Source organism: Phytophthora cinnamomi, assembly GCF_018691715.1.
Source record: "Phytophthora cinnamomi strain GKB4 chromosome Unknown Contig40, whole genome shotgun sequence".
NCBI classification, from domain to species: Eukaryota; Oomycota; class Peronosporomycetes; order Peronosporales; family Peronosporaceae; genus Phytophthora; species Phytophthora cinnamomi.
The window spans coordinates 124,170-142,206 of NW_027150973.1; the positions used below are offsets into that span (position 1 = coordinate 124,170).

General features: G+C 54.1%; 1 protein-coding gene across 1 annotated transcript; it reads right to left on the minus strand.

The window, feature by feature from the left end:
- Positions 1-13,341: 13,341 nt before the first annotated feature.
- IUM83_14927 (Catalase/peroxidase HPI) lies at positions 13,342-15,951 on the minus strand (the record flags this gene model as incomplete). The annotated part of the gene is made up of 4 exons (XM_067939704.1): positions 13,342-13,518; positions 13,640-13,801; positions 15,231-15,353; positions 15,550-15,951. 4 exons carry the CDS (start codon positions 15,949-15,951, stop codon positions 13,342-13,344), a joined length of 864 nt encoding a protein of 287 aa, XP_067791342.1.
- Between the last annotated feature and the right edge of the window lie 2,086 nt (positions 15,952-18,037).

Genomic DNA, 18,037 nt, shown 5'->3' on the forward strand with positions numbered 1-18,037 from the left:
GATCTGGCGACTCCGGATCACGGGGTCGTCGATAGGCCTCGACGCGGCCGGATCTGGGCGTCTTGGATGTGGTATCCTCGCCGTCCGCATGCCGGAACCATACATCCGGGTCCTGTTGCTTCCAATACCCCTGCGGCAGCTCTGGATCCAGATCCACGGTCACCGTCGCGTCGGATCTGGCAAAGTCGTCGACTTGATAGAGACTTGAGACCACAGCAGTATGTTTCCCGTGTAGATCTCGTGTATTACCTTGTAGATCTGGTCGCTTGCGAACTTGATCTACCGATGTCTTGTTCACAAATGCATAGATACAATACCGAGAACGCTCGGCTCGTACCCGATTCCAACGCGGTGAGCGTCCTAGTTTAACATCTTCTCGGCTTTCTCTGGTAGCATCCCCGCGTGCTTGGTCGGGTTGCACCACCGGCGGATCCAGTTGTAGAACTCCTCCATTGGACACTTGCCTATGTCGTGGAGCTCTCCGCACCCGCGGCACACGAAGAGGCAGTGATCTATCGGGTGGCCTCTCTTGCCGCACTTCTGGCAAGTCAAGCGTCTCCAGCATCCAAGCTCCGTGTGCTTCCGGGATCCGCAGTGCGAGCAGCGACTGCGATCGGATCTATCGGCATGGACTCTGGATCTGTGGTCACGAGGCACTTGATTTGCCGAGCGGCGTTCCAGTTGGCCGCGATCTAGGGTGTTCGACACTTCCTCGGCCTGTGGAGGTTGTTCACCGCCCGCGGTCATGTAGATCCAGCGGTAGTCGTCCCCGTCCGAGTCAGATCCATCTGAACTTGAGTCGGATCCGGAGTCGGGGGCCTGGATCTGGATCGCTCGCACATGTTTCGCTGGGACTGTCGGTGCGGGCGTCGCTGAGGCCTTCTGACGGTACTTGCTGGATCCAAATGTAGACTTTTTCATCCGGTTCTTCGCTCGATCCTGCGCGCGCAGGACTTCTTCGAGCTCGTCCGCATCTGGAAGTCGTAGCAGCGTCAGCAGATCGGCCAGATCCTGATCTCCCAAGGTTTCAATGAAGTGATCCACATGTTCGCGCATCGCTTTGGGTCCGCCGTCCTTGATCTTGAGTCTCGCACGTAGTCCAGCGACATTCAGCCGGTGCAGGTACTCCAGCACAGACTCATCAGATCGCTTGCGAGCATGGTAATACTGACGGGCAACCGAGATCCCGAACCCACAGTACTGGATCTGGAAGCTGCGGAGCAGCTCCGACCACTTGTTGCGTGTGGATCGGGGAAGCTGCCGGTACAAGTTCCTAGCTGATCCGGACAACAGATCCGCGAAGGTCAAGCACTTTTCTCCGTCGGATGCTTGATCGCGTAGGAACGCCGACTTCACCTTGCCGACCCAAGCTCTCGCGCGATCTTCGTCTTGATCTTTACCCGAGAACTCCTTGAGATCCGAGATCGCCGAGATCCGGACGCGTTGGACCATGGTGGATCTGGTGGATCCGGCTGTAGTTGTGGCGACAGCGGCGCGGCTCGGTGTCGGGAAGTCGAGTTCGTGGGGATCGTACTCCCAATGAGAGTGACCTGGATCCGGCGCCTCGGTGGACTCCATGTCGACGTTCTGTGATCCAGGGTTCTGGATCGCTTGGGGTGCCGGCGTCTGTTGCTCCCTCAGGAAGCGGCTCATCGCGGCTTGGAAGTAGGACTCCAGTCTGCCAGTCGATTTGTCGGATCCGGATCCGGTCGCCGTGGTGGCTTGATCTGCCTGCTTGGCCGTCTGCTTCCTGGATCCAGATCGGGGGTGATCTGGGCGCTGGGCCTTGGATCGAGCTTGGAGGATCGATGCGCCAGACGGTCCGAGCGACATACGTCGTGGTTCCGATGAAGTATCGGATCCAGCTTCCGCGGCAGACATGAAGGGCGATGACGTCCAGTAGCTCGTCGAGTCGGCCTTGGTGGATGCTGATCCGGGATCTGGGACCATCGGCAACGATGTCGCCGGGATCTCACCCACCAAAATCCTCAGCTTGTCGAAGAGGCCGTGAGGCGAGGCTTGGATTTGGTCCAGATCCTGATCGAAGAGATCGTTCGGATCAAACTGTTCCGCCACAAGTCCGGTCTGCTTGAGCAGATGCATCGGGTTCTTCGCCGCGACCAGCTTGCTGTCCACCGTCGCGGGAGTTGCGATGGGGCCTTGAAGGTGTCCGATCTGCTTCAGAGCCAGGATCCGCATCACTGGATCTTGGACGATGAAGTCCCGCAGCTCCGCACGGCGCTTCCGACCATCCCGATCCGGGATCCTTGGGGTCTTCTTCGTCCAGATCCGGGGCCTTCACCTTCCTCCGCGCCGCTGATGTCTTCGACTGGTCTTGATCCAGCGGCTTGGGTAGTGGAGGAGTGTAGGGACGGTGCTCACGTTTGAGCTTAACCGGTGAATCAGCAAACGTATACCGATTTGTGCCAGCCTTGATTTGTTTTGTTGGTGGATCTAGACTCACTTCTAGATCCACCGGGGTCCCCGAAGGGACCTGGGGAGGAGGTTGAGGTTTGTCTTCCAGATCCGGATCCGGATCTGCCTCTCTTCCATCGACAGAGGTCCTCCCAGCACTCTGTCGATCCGTGGATCTTGCTTCATTCAGCTGCGTCGTCGTCGATCCCAACTCCGATGACGCCTGGTCCCCTTGTTCCATCTTCACTTGAACTTCTTCTTGGGACTCACGGTGAAATCCCGAGTCACCAGAAGATCCGGGCACGCGCACCATTGTGGTGTAGCGGGATCAGCAAAATCTGCGAGATTGCTAGATCCACCTTCCCAACAGCGCCCGAACACCGACTAACGGAGGGGGTACTCCGATGATCCGGGATCAGTGCTGAACCCCTCACCTTGTGTACCCGTCGGTAGGGCTGGATCTTGCTCATCTGGTAACTTCTGAAGAGTCCAAGTGTTGAAGTAGGAACGTCTTGGCGAGACGCGGGGATCCGGTGGAGGAGCGCGGAAATTTTCACTCTGCTCGCAATTCTTGGTCCAGATCAAGTGATTCCCGACTTGAATCTGGCGGCCTGGATCTGGATCCGGCCGAGTGGTTGCCTTGTGGTGTGTTGTAGGCCCTTGTTGCGACTTGGTAGGTCGCCCTTTGTCGTACTTGCCGCTTCCTATAGCGGGATCAGGGTAGTTGAGAATCAAGGATCACCCGGCCAAGTAGTTAACTCCGGGTGATCTGGGATCTGCACTTGTAGGGAGTTCACTAGGAAGGTTGATCTGGCCAATATATTATCCAGATTATTCAACCGACACTAGATCTGCTACCCTGTACCTTGCTGCTTCTTGGTGGACCAATGTCGATCCCGATTCCTGGCGAAGGCACTTGCGTTGTCCAAGGCAATTTTGAGGCTTTGGGGGTGAGGGCCGCTTGCTGGCGCTTGGTAGTCTTGGGGTACGTATGGAGCCAAATCCAATCTCCACAGCGTACGTCGAGCGGGACCAATATGCGTTTCCCCGCTGCGGGTCCAGACCACTTGAGCACTTCCAGGCAAATTCGACTCTCATTTATGGTTATGGCCAATCCTATCCCAAAATCCTATCACCCAATCCGAACTATCTCCTGCCGGCTCTACGGACCACCTCTACCTTCATTACATCGTCACTTGCTCCCTCCGTTGAGCTGTAGTCGCCAGATCATCCGCTGAGTCCCAGATCCGCCTAATTTCCAGATCCGGATCTGATTCTCAGATCTAGATCCGCTGATCTCCGAAGTGCCTTGATCTGGGTCGGTCTGCGTTGATCTGGGGTCCCTGTGCTGTTGCGACCTCCTTTCCTCACTTTCCTCGTCTTAGCCGTCTACGAGAGGCTTGGATCCACCCTGGCGTACTGGATCCACCTCTCCCAAATCCGCTTGATCCACGCTGATCCTCGCTGATCTTGAGTCCTTCGGTCGTCGCAAACTCCTTTCTCCACTTCACTTGCCATTGCCACCTCTCAGAGGCCCAGATCCGCATGGGTGCATGTAACCTGGGTTTGGATCCACATGGGTACATGTGATCTGGATCCAACCACCTCTGATAGTGCTGCTCTGGCCTTCTGCCGTATGCAGACGTCTTCTGTGTCATCTTGTAGTATTTCCAGTAGTCTCCCTTTGACGCCACATACATCTGACAGCCTCGATCCACCCGCATCACCAGACCCCCTCGATCTGGCTTCTCTGGTGTCACTTCCGCGGTATTGTGACTCCGTCAGAATCCATCTTTCGCCGATCGCTCCCAATCACCCCTTTCCCGGAATTCGCTTCTCCACATTTGGCACGCAAGAGCAGGCAGGCAACCAAGATTCCACCTTCAATGATCAATATAATACTGAAATCCGCAGGCTCGCATGATAGTTGCTTGAAGCCTGGGTACGAGTTGGTGCGCCGTGCGTTGGATCCAGTGGGAACTGAAGACATTAACCGTTGCGACTGAAGCCAACCGCCGACGTGGCCACTTGTAGCGGACCTATTTTGTCTTACTACTAATCTTACACGTTGCGTTACATGTATGAGGAAGCGTAGGATTATAAAAAAATTGAATTGATAATACTTGAGTCCACGAGTATAATATAACCACATAACGACGCCAAGTAGCTAGTTTAAGTTACTGTATTATTGCTAAATTGAGATTCATCCTAAATGTAATATCGTATCTAAAAGGGATTGTCAGTGGGTGGTTGTCAGAGCTCCGCCAATATGGACGTCTCTAATTGGTAGAAATATGCTGTTTTCTACCAATTGGATCTGTTTGTGGACCACTCATTGCGGTGACCCACTTCAATGTAGCCATTGGTGTGACTTACACCAATGTGAGGAAATATTAAAACTTTTAACAGATATTATATCTGTTAAAATCACAAGTGGCTACAAGCCACTTGTGCGTGTAACCCCGTTACACGAGTCATGTCTGAGGTGGCCAACCAGGCCAGGGTCACGCATGTGGACGCCGCCCCTGGCGCCTTTGTCCATGGCGACGTCCTCATGTCAGGGATTGAGAAATAAAAACGTATTCTACCTTCCCCATCTTGGCGACTGGCTTGAAATAAAGCCGCAAGAGTAGCCCTGTGGGCTTGTAGGGTAAGAGGCGATCGTCCGGGTGGGACTTGGCCACCGGGCGGACTACGCCACTCGGCAGCTTGTACATGCGGTTACAGGTCGGCGGACGGTTGGCAATTTCTGCATGTTCAGGCAGGCTCACCATGCTGCGGTAACGTTTGCGGATAGCGAGGGCCTCGCGGCGATTCTAGAATCGCCGCGACGAGGTTTCCCAGTCACTCCACTTCCACCCCGTTTATCGGGTGGAATACGTAGGAACCCTCGCTGTAGAGTGCTTCAAGGTCGTCGACCTGATCTGCTGGTGTTTGTTCATGTTGGCGAAATGGGCGCACATCCGCGCACCCGGGAGAGCGACCGGCAGATAAATATGTAAGTTGCTTCCCACAGAATGCTCATCGCCCTTGAACACCAGAGATAATAATTCCTCCCGGTGTCGGCAATCGTAAACGGGTAAAAGGCGCGGGTAGATCGCCACAGTCGATGTCCTACAGAAAATCGGCGCTGGCGTACTGTGACCCGCTCAGGTGTGCAAACGGCATCACTGTCAACAGCAATTTACTAAGATTCTGCCAAACTTTTGCTGGCTTTCTTGATTTAGCCAGGCAGAGTCAAAGTGCCATCGTTTCTGGTTTTATTACAAAGTGCACGAATGCTCCTTCTACCGACGGCGACGCCATTACTGACATTAATTGTGAGAATGTCGATGGCAGCACATCGAATGCCCGTTCTGATGTAAATCTCTCCCGCGGTGCTGCTACTACCGCTACTTACTGCGGTATTGATAGCGATGGTAGGGATAATTCCATCATCGTTGGAAAAACTACTGCTGGATGTCCACAAGGTAACGATGGTGGGACTACAAACGCTCGTAGCGGAGTAATTTGTTAGTGACACAGCTGGTGTAGTAGGTCTAACTTGACTCACTACTTCTGCTTACACGTTACGCTACGTGTATGAGGAAGTACTTAGTAATTACTTAGGTTAATTATATTTGAATACACAAATATAATTTAACTTAGATAAGACTCCAAGTAACTAGTTTAAGGTAAAATGAGAACTGTATTGTTTGTAAATTGATCTTCCTCCAAAATCTGCTAAAAACTGTTTATCATCTATGAAAGGGGTTGACAGCGACAGGCTGTCAGAGCCCCGCTAATATGCACGTCTCTGATTGGTAGAAATATGCCGATTTCTACCAATAGGATCTTTGGGTAGGTGTAGCCCACTCATTGTGGTGGCCCACTTCAATGTATCCATTGGTGTGACTTACACCAAGGTGAGGAAGTATCTAAAACTTTTAACAGATATCCTATCTGTTAAATTCACAAGTGGCTTGTAGCCACTTGTACGTGTAACCCCGTTACCCCCCCCCCCCCCCCCCCTTAAGGTTAGACGCGCGGGGTCTCCGCACGTCAATCTTCGGAATTGACCATTCGTCAATTCTCCGCGTTTGGAGAAGAAATCCGCGCTCATTCAACGATGAGCCCGCCTCAAGAGAACAAGACTTCAAAGTCGGTGGGGAGTCATCTCTCCATCGACGACTACTTCGAACGCAAGAAGGCGAAGTATGGCGACGTCGTCGACTTCGGCGACGACGATGAAGACATGGAGGACGAGAAGGACTCGTCCTCAAAGAGCAAGGACTCAGTGTCGAGCGAATCGCTCGACCCCCACGCTAAGAACGTTCGCCCACGTGAAGGGGACGAATCGGACGCTTCGAGTTCGAAGCGTTCGCGAACTGAGAACGTTACTCCACTCGCTCCCGCTGGGGCTCTCAGTACTCCTCGCGCTGCTGCTGCAGCGTGTGATTTCAAACCTCAAGGCTCTCCGCGCGCTGCTCCTGCAGCGCGCGATCCGTGGATGCCGTCCGCGTCCGCGATCACTGACCGGTATGGGAACTAGGTACCTCCGAATGAGGTGCCGCTGTACGTATGCAGCGCCATCAAAGATGACGCCGTGGCTGCCGAGCTGCACTTTGATGCGGAAACGCATCAAAGGCGCGATTATTACATCGGACCCTTCCATGAGCTCCGATGGTATCAAAGCAAGAAGACATCTTCTCGCGGCAAAGTGCCCGATTGGCAGGCACTTTGTCAAAGTTGGAACGCTTTTGTTGAGAACTTCAACAAAAAGCCGAGTGCTTACCGTGATCGGATTAAGCAAGCGTCGTTCCGTGTGCCCGAGAGTCTCAAACAGCTCCGTGCTAAGTTCTTAGCACGTGAGGGTTCGGACGCTAGCGATGACCGCAGCGCCCGCACTACTTCCGCTGCGCCAGCGCGTACTGCTCCTCGTACGCCCTCACCATTTCCGGAACGTCCTCCAGCAAGACGTTCCGCGGCTCCCATGTATCTTGATGGGGAGGAAATCCTCTCCAACGAATACGAAAACGAGCCTCTTGAGGGTTCGTTTTCGGGATACTATGGTCAACAATGCGCTCAACAATCCACCGGGTTGAGCCGCGGGCGTCACGGATCGGCGGTGGCGAGGGCGAGAACACGCCCCGGGTATGATCAGCCACGGGCTGATCAGTACGCGTTTCTCCACGACCGGGTGACCGCCGTGGAGCGTCTGCAGGGCGCTGAGTTCGCCGCCCTGAAACAGGAGCTGGCGAACCAGAAGGCTCAGGTCACGGCGGTCTCGCAAACAGCCTCGAATATGCAGGTCGAGTTGGGGACCCAGATGAAGGGGTTGCTCCAGCGCGTCCGCGCGCTGGAGGAGAGGCTGCTCGTCGCCGAGGCCAAGTCCTCCGCTTCTGCCTCGGCTCCTGCCGAGGCTTCGGGTCAGCCGAGCTAGATGGCTCGTGCTGGAGGTATGGCTTCAGCCGTCCGACGTAAAAGGTAGGATGGAGGCGCATGCTAGACGGTATGTTTATCGCGTATGCGTTGCCGTGCCGTGCCAACACAGTGAACGGCCCGATGAAGCGCGGAGCAAGCTTACTTGCTCCGAAATTCGAAACTGCATGTTTAGGCAGGTTTTGTGTAGCTAACAAAACTAATGAACCAACTTTAAATTCATTTGTGTTGCCTCTGCCCGCATTGTCTGCGTTCAGCTTCTGTTGATCAACAGAAGCTGCTATTGCGTCTTGGACAAACCGAATTACGGCTTGTCTTTTGGTGATGAAATTGATTGCATCCGAGCTGAAGTCATTCAGCTCGCTCTCCGCTAGAGGCCCGGCCTCTGCGTGGTTCTTTGCGGTGTCTGCGCCCTGCGCAGACCCGTGGTCGTTGACCTTGTTGTTGGGGGAGTCTGCGCCCTGCGCAGACTCATGTGGTTGGTTCATTGTTGCAGCTGACACTGTGCAAGTGTCAGCGGTTTTCTGCGGTTGCTGTATTGCAGTCGTAGATCCTCCCCCACTTAAAGTGGGAGCCATCACCCCGAGTAAACTCGGTAGACGTGGATGCCGCATGGCATTCACGTAGAACGGTGTATGTCCGGTCGAGGCATGCACTGAGTTGTTGATGGCAAACTCTGCCATCGATAAGCACTCGCTCCAGTATTGGAACGAGTGAGCGTAGCTCTTCAAAATGTCGACGAGCACGCGATTCACGCGCTCGGTTTGACCGTCCGTCTGCGGATGATCCGCAGTCGACATGGAAAGCTGGCTCCCAAGAAGTGTAAACACTTCTTGCCACAGGTGCGCTGTGAAGCGCGGGTCTCTGTCCGACACGATGTCGGTCGGCATGCCATGGTGTTTGAACACCATGTCGACGAACAGACGGACTGTCTGTTTCGCGGTCACTTCTGCTGGCACCGCAGCAAAATGTACCATCTTGCTGAAGCGGTCGACGAAGACCACACCACCGGTATTCCCTCCGCTGTCCGGGGGAAGACCAAAGATGAAGTCCAATGACATGGACTTCCAGCACTCCGACGGAGTCGGTAGTGATTGTAAAGGTGTCTGCGCGAATGGCGCAGGCTTTACGCGTTGGCACACCTCGCAAGTACATCCGTGCTTGCGCACCCACTTATACTGGTGGTGCCAGTAGAAGTCGCGCGTGAGAAGGACGTATGTCTTCTCACGTCCGAGATGTCCCGCAGTCGGGGCGTCATGATACTCGTACATAATCCTGAGTCGCAGGTCATGGTCATTCGGCACGACAACGCGGATCGCGTTGTCGTCGACTGCATTATAAAACAGTAGTCCGTCGTGCACTCGAAAGCGATGTGCACGCGCACGAGGTGCTTGGGCAGCATCTGGCGAGCCTTGTCAGAAGGTGCTGTCCCATAGGCCAAGCAAGGGTTTCGCGTCCGCGTCGTGCGCGTACGCGGCCTTCACGTCGTCCAACAGAGATGATGTGGGTTTGCTCGATCGCATGGCGTCAATGGCATTGACGTCGGCAGCTTCTGCGTAGTCCTGCCGACGTGATAACGCGTCGGCCACTACTTTTAATTCTCCGGGTTTGTATTCGACCCGGAAGTTATACTCCGCAAAGAATGAGAGCCATCTCGCCATTCTTTGTGATATGTGTGGCGACTTCACTGCGGTGCGCAGTGAAGCATGGTCGGTGTAGACCACAAATGGTCTACTCCCAAGCAAGTACACTCGGAACTTTGCGAGTGCATACTTCATGGCAAGGAGTTCCTTGTCATGCACCGGATAGTTGCGCTCAGCTGGCTTCAGCTGACGCGATTGGTAGTAGACGACACGATCGCGGCCCTCGTGATCGTGCTGCATCAACGCACATCCGATCGCGAAGTCGGGTGCGTCACACACTACGTGAAATGGGCGATCTTGGTCAGCCACTGCCAAGATCGGTGCCTCAGTCAAGCCCCGCTTGACTGCATCGAATGCCTTTTGGTAATCGGATGTCCAATTCCACACAGTTTCCCTCTTAAGAAGTTGTGACAGCGGGCGGATCTTGTCCGCGTAATCCTCCACGTACTTGCACAAGTCCGGGGCCAAGCCAAGGAACAGCCTCAGTTCCTTGACACTTGAAGGCGTTGGCCATTCATTTATCCCTCTTACCTTTTCTGGGTCAGGGCGAACGCCATTTTCCCTACGAGACACCTGAGAACGGGTATCTCGCTCGCCCCGAAAATACCCTTCTTCAGGTTCGCGTCGAGCTTATGAGCTCAAGTAGCTTCCGGAGATGCACCCTGTGCATCTCAATGTCGGTCTTCCCCTCCACAGCTCGACTGTCGTCGACCTGACCTCTTCGGGTCAGGGACTGTCCCTTACACACTTGAACGTGGGTGTTCGTTCCCGGAACCTGTACATCTTTTTCTTTAAGTGTTCTTCATCATCACAGATCGTATTCAACAGGGTATGTGATTAATCAATAATGGCACCGGAGTGGCATCCGCCTCTGGATAAAATCCATCCAGAGAATATACCGTCGCGTTTCGCTTTAACCAAGATTCTTCAGCTATCCCAGCCAACGCAAAGCTCTCGTTGAACATATCTCGTGACTCGCTCCAGGGGGCTTTGACGTATCCAATACCGGATGAGTCGCTTCCGTTACCTGTCATGTCACGATAGATACAGCGAAAAACAGAAATCACGTTATTGGCTACATGCAGGTCGTCGTGGTGTTCAGCGGCTTGAGCGACTCGAGGTACGCCTGGATCGGCTGCGCGATCTCTTCATCATTAGCATATGCATCCTCGTTGAGCATGAACTCAGTAATGGACTTGCTCACACGCCTCTTTACCAACATCTCAACTGATTCTGAACAACTAGCCGATCTCCACCGCTTCACGGCGGTGGGTGTGTGGTTAGTCGCAGACGGTTACGCTCGCTGTTCCAACTCGCTCCACTATTTGTCATAGCCCCCTCCGCATCGCTCCGGCGGGTGTACAGTTCGTTGCAACCCGCTACGCACGCTGTACCAGCGCGCTCCACTACTACGCGACCGCGCTCTGTGCTTGAAGACTCTGCGTGCTTGAAGGTTCTGTGTGTTCGAAGTTCCTGTGTGCTCAAAGGTCCTGCATGATTGAAGGTCCTGCGTGTTTGAAGGTCCTGCGGGAGGTGCTTGACGGTCCATCGTTCTTGAAGTTCCGGCGTGCTTGAAGGTCCGGCAGGTCGCACTTGAAGGTTGGACGTGCTTGAAGGTTGGACGTGCTTGAAGGTCGTGGGGAGGTGCTCGAAGGTCCTGTATCATGTGGTAGGAGGTATAGTATGAAGTGGTGCTTGAAGGTCCTGTGCGAGATGCGTGAAGGTCCGGGTTTACCCCTGTCCAGCGCACGTTATGTATTTCGCGCGCTGTAGTGCAAGATGTGTGTGAAACCCCGAATAGCAATACATTCTAACAGAGAAGAATTCGGCCAATCACAGAGCAGTAATAATATATTATGTATTTATCCACTCAACGCTCAGGCCCACAAGGTCGTCGTCTATTAACTTTAGAGCACATATACAGGTTGCTGTGTCGCACACGCAGCGCACCGTCGTCGCTGTGCGGCGCTCACGTCCTGTGGGGCTCGCAGCGGCGCCCGACGTCGGAGCACTTCCTCGCTCCGCTGCGCGCGGAATTCAAAAAAGGAAATGTGAGCGCTGAGGCATAATCGGCCAATCGCAGCGCGTTATAATTATCACGCAGAAAATAAGCCAGTCCGGAAGATGGTGGGATGCCATAGGGCAGGTTACTAATGCGTTAATGCAGGGCAGTAGGACGATGCTCTACGGTAGGCTAAGGCCCAAAGACAGAGAACGGACGGACTGACGGACAGTCAAACACACCGGATACTCTGTTAGTTGTAGGGGATTATACTTGTGTACTCAAATATAATTAACTCAAATTATTACAAAGTATCCATGCTTCCTCATACACGTAGCACAACGTGTAAGCGAAGTGGCGAGTTAAGTAAGACCCACTACAGCGGAGATCCGCCAATGTGAGAGTGTGGTGGCGAAGTGTAGGACGATCGGTAGTACGCGCGAGCTGCCGACCGCTACTGCAACGTCGAGTCAACAGCAAAGCTCGACGCGACGAGATCTGAGCAGGCGGGCAGCGGGCAAGGACCGCTCAGTGTAAGATTTGCGGGCTCGAACGCAAACGGCGGGCGAGCACGCAGTGAAGTGAACGGCGAATCTACGGACGCGCTGTGCAACAGGAGCGACAGCCCCGTGACGGGTGGGTGGTGGAAACGCCACGGGGACTGGGTCGAACGGGCAGGTCGGAAGAGGAGTCGGGTATGTGACGGCGGGCAGGGTGGTAGCCGGCATTGACGGACACTGAGGTCGGTCGTGTCGAGCGTGCGCTGCGCGTGGGTTCTGAGGACAGCGCGCCGATTCGGACACGCGCGAGGCCATGGATCTTGGTGAGGCATTGACGGAAATGAGGCACTAAGGCGGGTTACCTCCTTGTGAGAACGAGACGAGAAACGAAGTTGGTTAGTATTTGCTACGAGTAGTGAGCATTAGCCGTAGAAAGGTGCAAGCTAGTATTTGAACGAGAAAGAACGTAATAAAATACGATCGTGCGCGTACGCGGGCGGTCGGGCGCAGCAATACATATTTCTGTTGGCCAGAGGGTGTCAACGCGGACGTCTACAGCAATGCGGACGGACGTAGCGTAGTTATACGACTTGTTCAATAGCCGGGCAATATAACAGGCCTGCTACATGGTGGTCATACAGGGGCGTCTACCTTCGAAACTACGGGTGTCATCACGCGAGCGAGGACGACGAGGCCTGTTACAGAGACTTCGCTATAATTATGCAGGCCTGAAAAAATACATATTGAAAATGGTATTGTCGCTGCTGGGCATCAATTCCTCAATCTTTGCAATATATTGAACAATCCAACATACAATACACATCCGCAAGATGTGCCCTCCTCGGTCGACTTGCACAGCCGTCTAGTCGTCAAACGTATTGCCACTCTCATCGGACTCCACATCTGAATTGCGTAGCCTCGATGGTGGCACTCGAAAGCTCGTGAAGAGATAAGGCCTTCTTGTTCTACAGTTTGACGAGCACGTGCTCGAATATCGTCGACTCAACCACTTTTGCGTATGCTCCGCGCTGTTTCTTGGGACTTCCATGGTGGACTATCAATATTTCAAACATGTCCCATACGTCTGCGACCGTGAGGCGTGGCTCCTGAAGCTGGTGGGTTGCATACGCAAACACCCTGAGATCCTTTTGCAGTTCACACAAGAGACCTCTCAAGAGCAATCTCAATCTCGCCACCGCAGCATAATCAATATTCCCATCTAACAATCACAATATATTAATGAGTGCAATAATTGGTTTTTCAGCCCTGGCACAGGGTCACCCGTATTTATCGACTAGGATACCGTACACTCACCCTAGTAGCTGGTCACGTTGAAGTGGTCGAGTGCCATAACTTTGGCTCACGCCGAATTTAACAAGTGATTGAAGACTCCCTCCTCCAAAGAGAACAGTTGCGCCGCCTCCTTCAGCTCGGGCGCCGCCAGCAGCGCTAGGTCCGTGTCCATCATGTACGCATCCTTTCCCTCAGCCTTGTACTCCTTCACCGACACCGCCGTCCACGTCTCGTTCAGGAGCACCTGGAATTACTCGTTCGACAGCGTGAGCGAGCCGTTGCTGTACGGGCCGTTGTAGCCATCGCCTTCTATTCCGTGTGTGTCCGTTGTTGGCGTCCGACCCGGAAGTCGATGGCCACGTTACCGGCGTCTCGAGTGCCACCTGGCCTGCCAGCACGACCAGATCGGTCGTCGACAGCGTTGGGTACGACTCCTTCACAGACTCCAGCGCGGAGATGATCTTCTCGACACCGCCGTTTACCGTCCCGTTCTTCTGCGGCGAGAAGCAGCGTGGCGTTGCTGGGGCCTGGCAAGAAAACTCACGCCTAGAACAAACGAAACCACGTGGTTTGGTTCGGTAAACAAACCATACCAAAATTACCAATGAACCAGATTTGAAACGGTTTCGTGGTTTGGTTCGAAGTAGTTTGAACCGGTTGAGACGCTGCAAACCAAAGCAAACTAGGAGAATGTGGATGGGTAAAAACCTCGATTTGAAACTGATCAAGATGCGGCTATTATTGAGAAGTGCCGCGCTGCACAGCCGAAAGGCCAAGCGCGGTTGAACACTAGAGCCGCTGTCAAAGACGAAAGCTGCATCAGGGTGAGATGCTCACCACCTTCGGGAATGAAAATCCTGTCATCCAGGAGGTGTAAGCAAATAAGCCGATCTTGCTACCGATACCAGCGCAGATTCTAATTCTTCGGGTATGCCGCTTGCGTGGGCGCGGCCTTTGAAGAGACCCCGCCCGGCGTGCAGAGAGCCATATTGACCAACCAGGCAGCAGAGGAAGCATACCATCGCTTGCAGCTGAAGCTCAACTCCAAACCACGAAACTCCAAACCTCAGGAATGGTTCAAGAACGTTGGTCTGGTAACGTTCAAACCTACGTAACAGCTAGAATTGCTTCAAATGTCGTGAAATATAACTTCGAACCAATAGTGTACACTTTGGTTGGTTTGGGTTGTTCAAGGCGTGAGAAAACCTAGATAGATGAGTCCTGAGAAGCGTTGCTCGGACCTGGCGAGACAATCTGGATAGCTAATTGAGCACCAGAGCTCGCAACAGGTACCCGAAAGTAGGGTACCCGTCCGACCCGACCCGCCCGAAAGCATTACGGACAGGTACGGATACCCGATTGAAATTGCGGGCGGGTACGGTCACCCGGTAGGTACACCTTTTCTCAAACAAACTGATCGTTTTTGCAAGCAAAATGGTCAATTGCCAGGCAAAGTGGTTTTCTGATATATTTTTACCAAGCAAAGTGGTTCGTACATAAGATACTTACCGAGCTCCATGTCCTCGCCGCGCTCATCTGGCAGAATGCTTCTAAAGCAGTGTCGCTCCATGCGCCAGACCAAGCGCTGAGTCAAGATCATCTTACTTAGTTCCACGGTCTCCTTCATGAGTGTCATTCTGTGCGAAGCAAGCGAGTCGTACTCGCCTCGTAGGAGCAGCTCGTGACACTTGACTGCAAGATGCTGTGTCATGCTCACCTTCAGTGCATTGAAGCAGCACTCGATGGCATTGCACATCGGGCTGTACGGCGCAAGACGCAGGATGACCAGCTTGTTGCTGTTGACGATTCCATCAGCTACAAGCTGCTAACGTGCCAGTGTGTCTCCACCTGGCTGTGGGCACTGTCGGTAACCACGACGATCTTCTTGCACAGGCAGCACTTCTACTACTCGTCCGAGTTGAGGGCGGCGACAAACAGGTCCGCAACGAAACGCACGTTATCCACAATGCGGATGGCGCCTTCGTGCGTACGAAGCAGCACGAGTCCGTTGCCGGGCGACCCGTCGCACTGCACGTGCAGATTCTTGCCCTTGGATGGCAGCAGCGCTACCACCGCGCGCTAGGTAGATGTTAAAATTCGTTTCACCGTGATAAACAATCATGTCGCCCGCGGACACGTGCTTGTTCAGCGCGATGGCGAAATTCTTGCGCTACGTCTTGATCAAATCGTTGTTCATGGTGGTCTTCTCGATCCGGAGTCCCTTCACCGTGTACTGCATCCCATGGAGGGCGCGGTGGATAGAGAATATGCTCACCTCGGCTGACCGCTCCTTCATGACGGCCATGACCATGTCTGCCTGCTCGTCCAGGTACTCCTCGAGCTTGGATATGACCTTGACCGTCATCTTGATGCACACGCTCCGCACTCCGCCGCGGGGCTGCTGCTCAATACTGCCCTTCGCGGTTATGCGATGGGCAGTATTGACAGACACGGCATTATTGGCAGCGACGCCGAGCCAGTCTTGGCCCGCCAGGTACGCGTCAAGAAAGCGCTTCTTGGCACTGGCACTCTCGAACGGTTTGGCCTCGCGTGAGATCGGAGGGGGCGTCGGAGGGGTCGAGGGTGAGGATTGCGGGGCCGTTGTCTTGGTGAAGGGTTTCGGACGGAGTGGTGAATTCGAGAATGAAGGCAATGGCGCGGTGGCGGCGAACAGCAATGCAAGCACCCAGTGGTTGGTTTTCTTCCCCGCCACCGAACCACTTTAGTTGGGAAAAATATGGCGCCAAACCACTTTGCTTGAAAAACCTTATTTTTAGTTTTTTCTTTTAGAAAATCTCAAGCAACCGCTTTAGTTGAAACAACGATCAGTGTGTTTGAGAAAAGGTGTATAAATCCGACAATGGTTGCCAAGCATTCCAGTCGGGACGTGATGCTTATATATATATATATACTATTATTGATACTTCGGGTACGTGTAGGGTACCCGATCTTCACGGAGGAACCTGGATGACGGGTGCGGGTGCCCCATACCAGATCAACACACCAGTCGGACGGGTAGGGTGACCCGTGAACCTCTGTTTGCGAGATCTGCTGGGTACTGAGACGCCTGCTCATAGCCACGCAATTCTGGCGTTGCTGGGAATTGGCAACAAAAACACAGATAGCGTGTATTTTGTTTTTAGCCTGGAGACGCCTGCTTGCAGCTAAGGGTGCACGGGAGATCACATATGACCGAGCAACGTAGCCTCGGTTAGGGAGCATTGAATCGTAAGATTGTACTATCTGAGAATGGCATCAATCTATTTGTAGTTGGGCAGACATCTACTACCTGGCCTCATGACTTGAACCCCTCATGAAAGTTTATGTGACGGGGCCACACGAGCACCTTGCACAGAGGAAGTGTGCTAACAAGAGTATACAAACTCTCCGTGAACGGTAGTTCACGTGTCCCTAGCCTAAGGGGACGGAATGATCAGAAGTACTAAGGCTGAGTGTATTTATAGGTTAGTACAGATTTTGCCTGCATACAAATCCGAAGTTCCCTATAGTTTATTCTAAATAAAATGTATCCGTTGGCTCTCAAGTCTATTGTGTAAATACTCAGGGGAGTGGCCTTTTGTAGTCATCCCTGAATAGTGCCTGGGTCACTATTCCATGTAACCCCGTTACATCCTCCCCCACTTAGATTCGATCATATCGACCAATCCGAGCGAGGGTACGGTGGCGGCCCACATTTCACACCCACAGTCGAAATCCATCGACAACGGCACGAGCTTTTGCGCCTCGGCGCTCTGGCTCCAGAAAGCAACTGGCGCATCGCCGAGCAAGCCCCATGGTCTCCACGTCGACCGTAAGCATACCTCCCAAGCGCAGCTCGCACGGTGTGAAAGCACCTTTGAAGTCCCGGGCTGAGAGGCCGAAAGCCAAGAAGGCCAAAACCAAGAACGAGTCAGCCGCGCTGAAGGGGGCCACGGGCGCGGCTGCCAAGGTGGTGCGCTCTCCGAGCAGTTCTCCGGAGGAGTCGCACGGCAAATATGCGTCTCGCAAGTCGCCCGATGCTCCACCGGATGAGGGATACAACCCCAGGTTCAGTTATGAACGGCGCAGCCCGCGCCGGTACTGGGATTCACCCGAGTTCAGCTACAACAAAGCCGTGTACTCCTGTGAGAGCTCACAAGAGGAGGAGAATTCCTCCGAAGGCAGCGCGCAGGCCGCCAACGACAAGAAGCAGGCGGAGGGCGATGTGACCTACGCCTCGGCTGACCCGGACACCCAGATCGAGAGCCGTCGAGCGGCAAGACGGGTACGCAGCCCATGGCAGCTCCGCCGGTCACGAACTGACCCTGGCGGAAGGCCTCGCGCACGCCAAAGCTTCCAAGGCCGCCGCTGCTTTGGAGGGCGACGCGCCCGGTGGGAAGAAGCGTGCCGCTTCTAAGTTGCCGCCCCGCGACGGCTACAGGGGTCTGTTCGATGCCTCCGAGTCTGAAGTAGGGACTGTCTACGACTCCCGTGAGGTCGCTTATGTCCTCGATGAGCAGCAGGCGCAGTACTACAGTGCTGGCTCGGCCGCCCATGCAGGCCAAGGAACAGCGCCGGCCACGGCTAATGTAGGCCCTCTTTCTGGTGGGGTGGGGTGCGTCCAGGGGGCTATTACCCGCCCTATGACGGCACCGATGCTCTACAGCTCCTGGAGAAGCCCACACCTCCTCGTGGCCTTGTCAGCGGCTACACCTCGATGGGCGCCTATGAGCGCGCTCTGGTTGAGACAGAGTCGGTCTTTGTCAGCGACACTGAAACCGCTC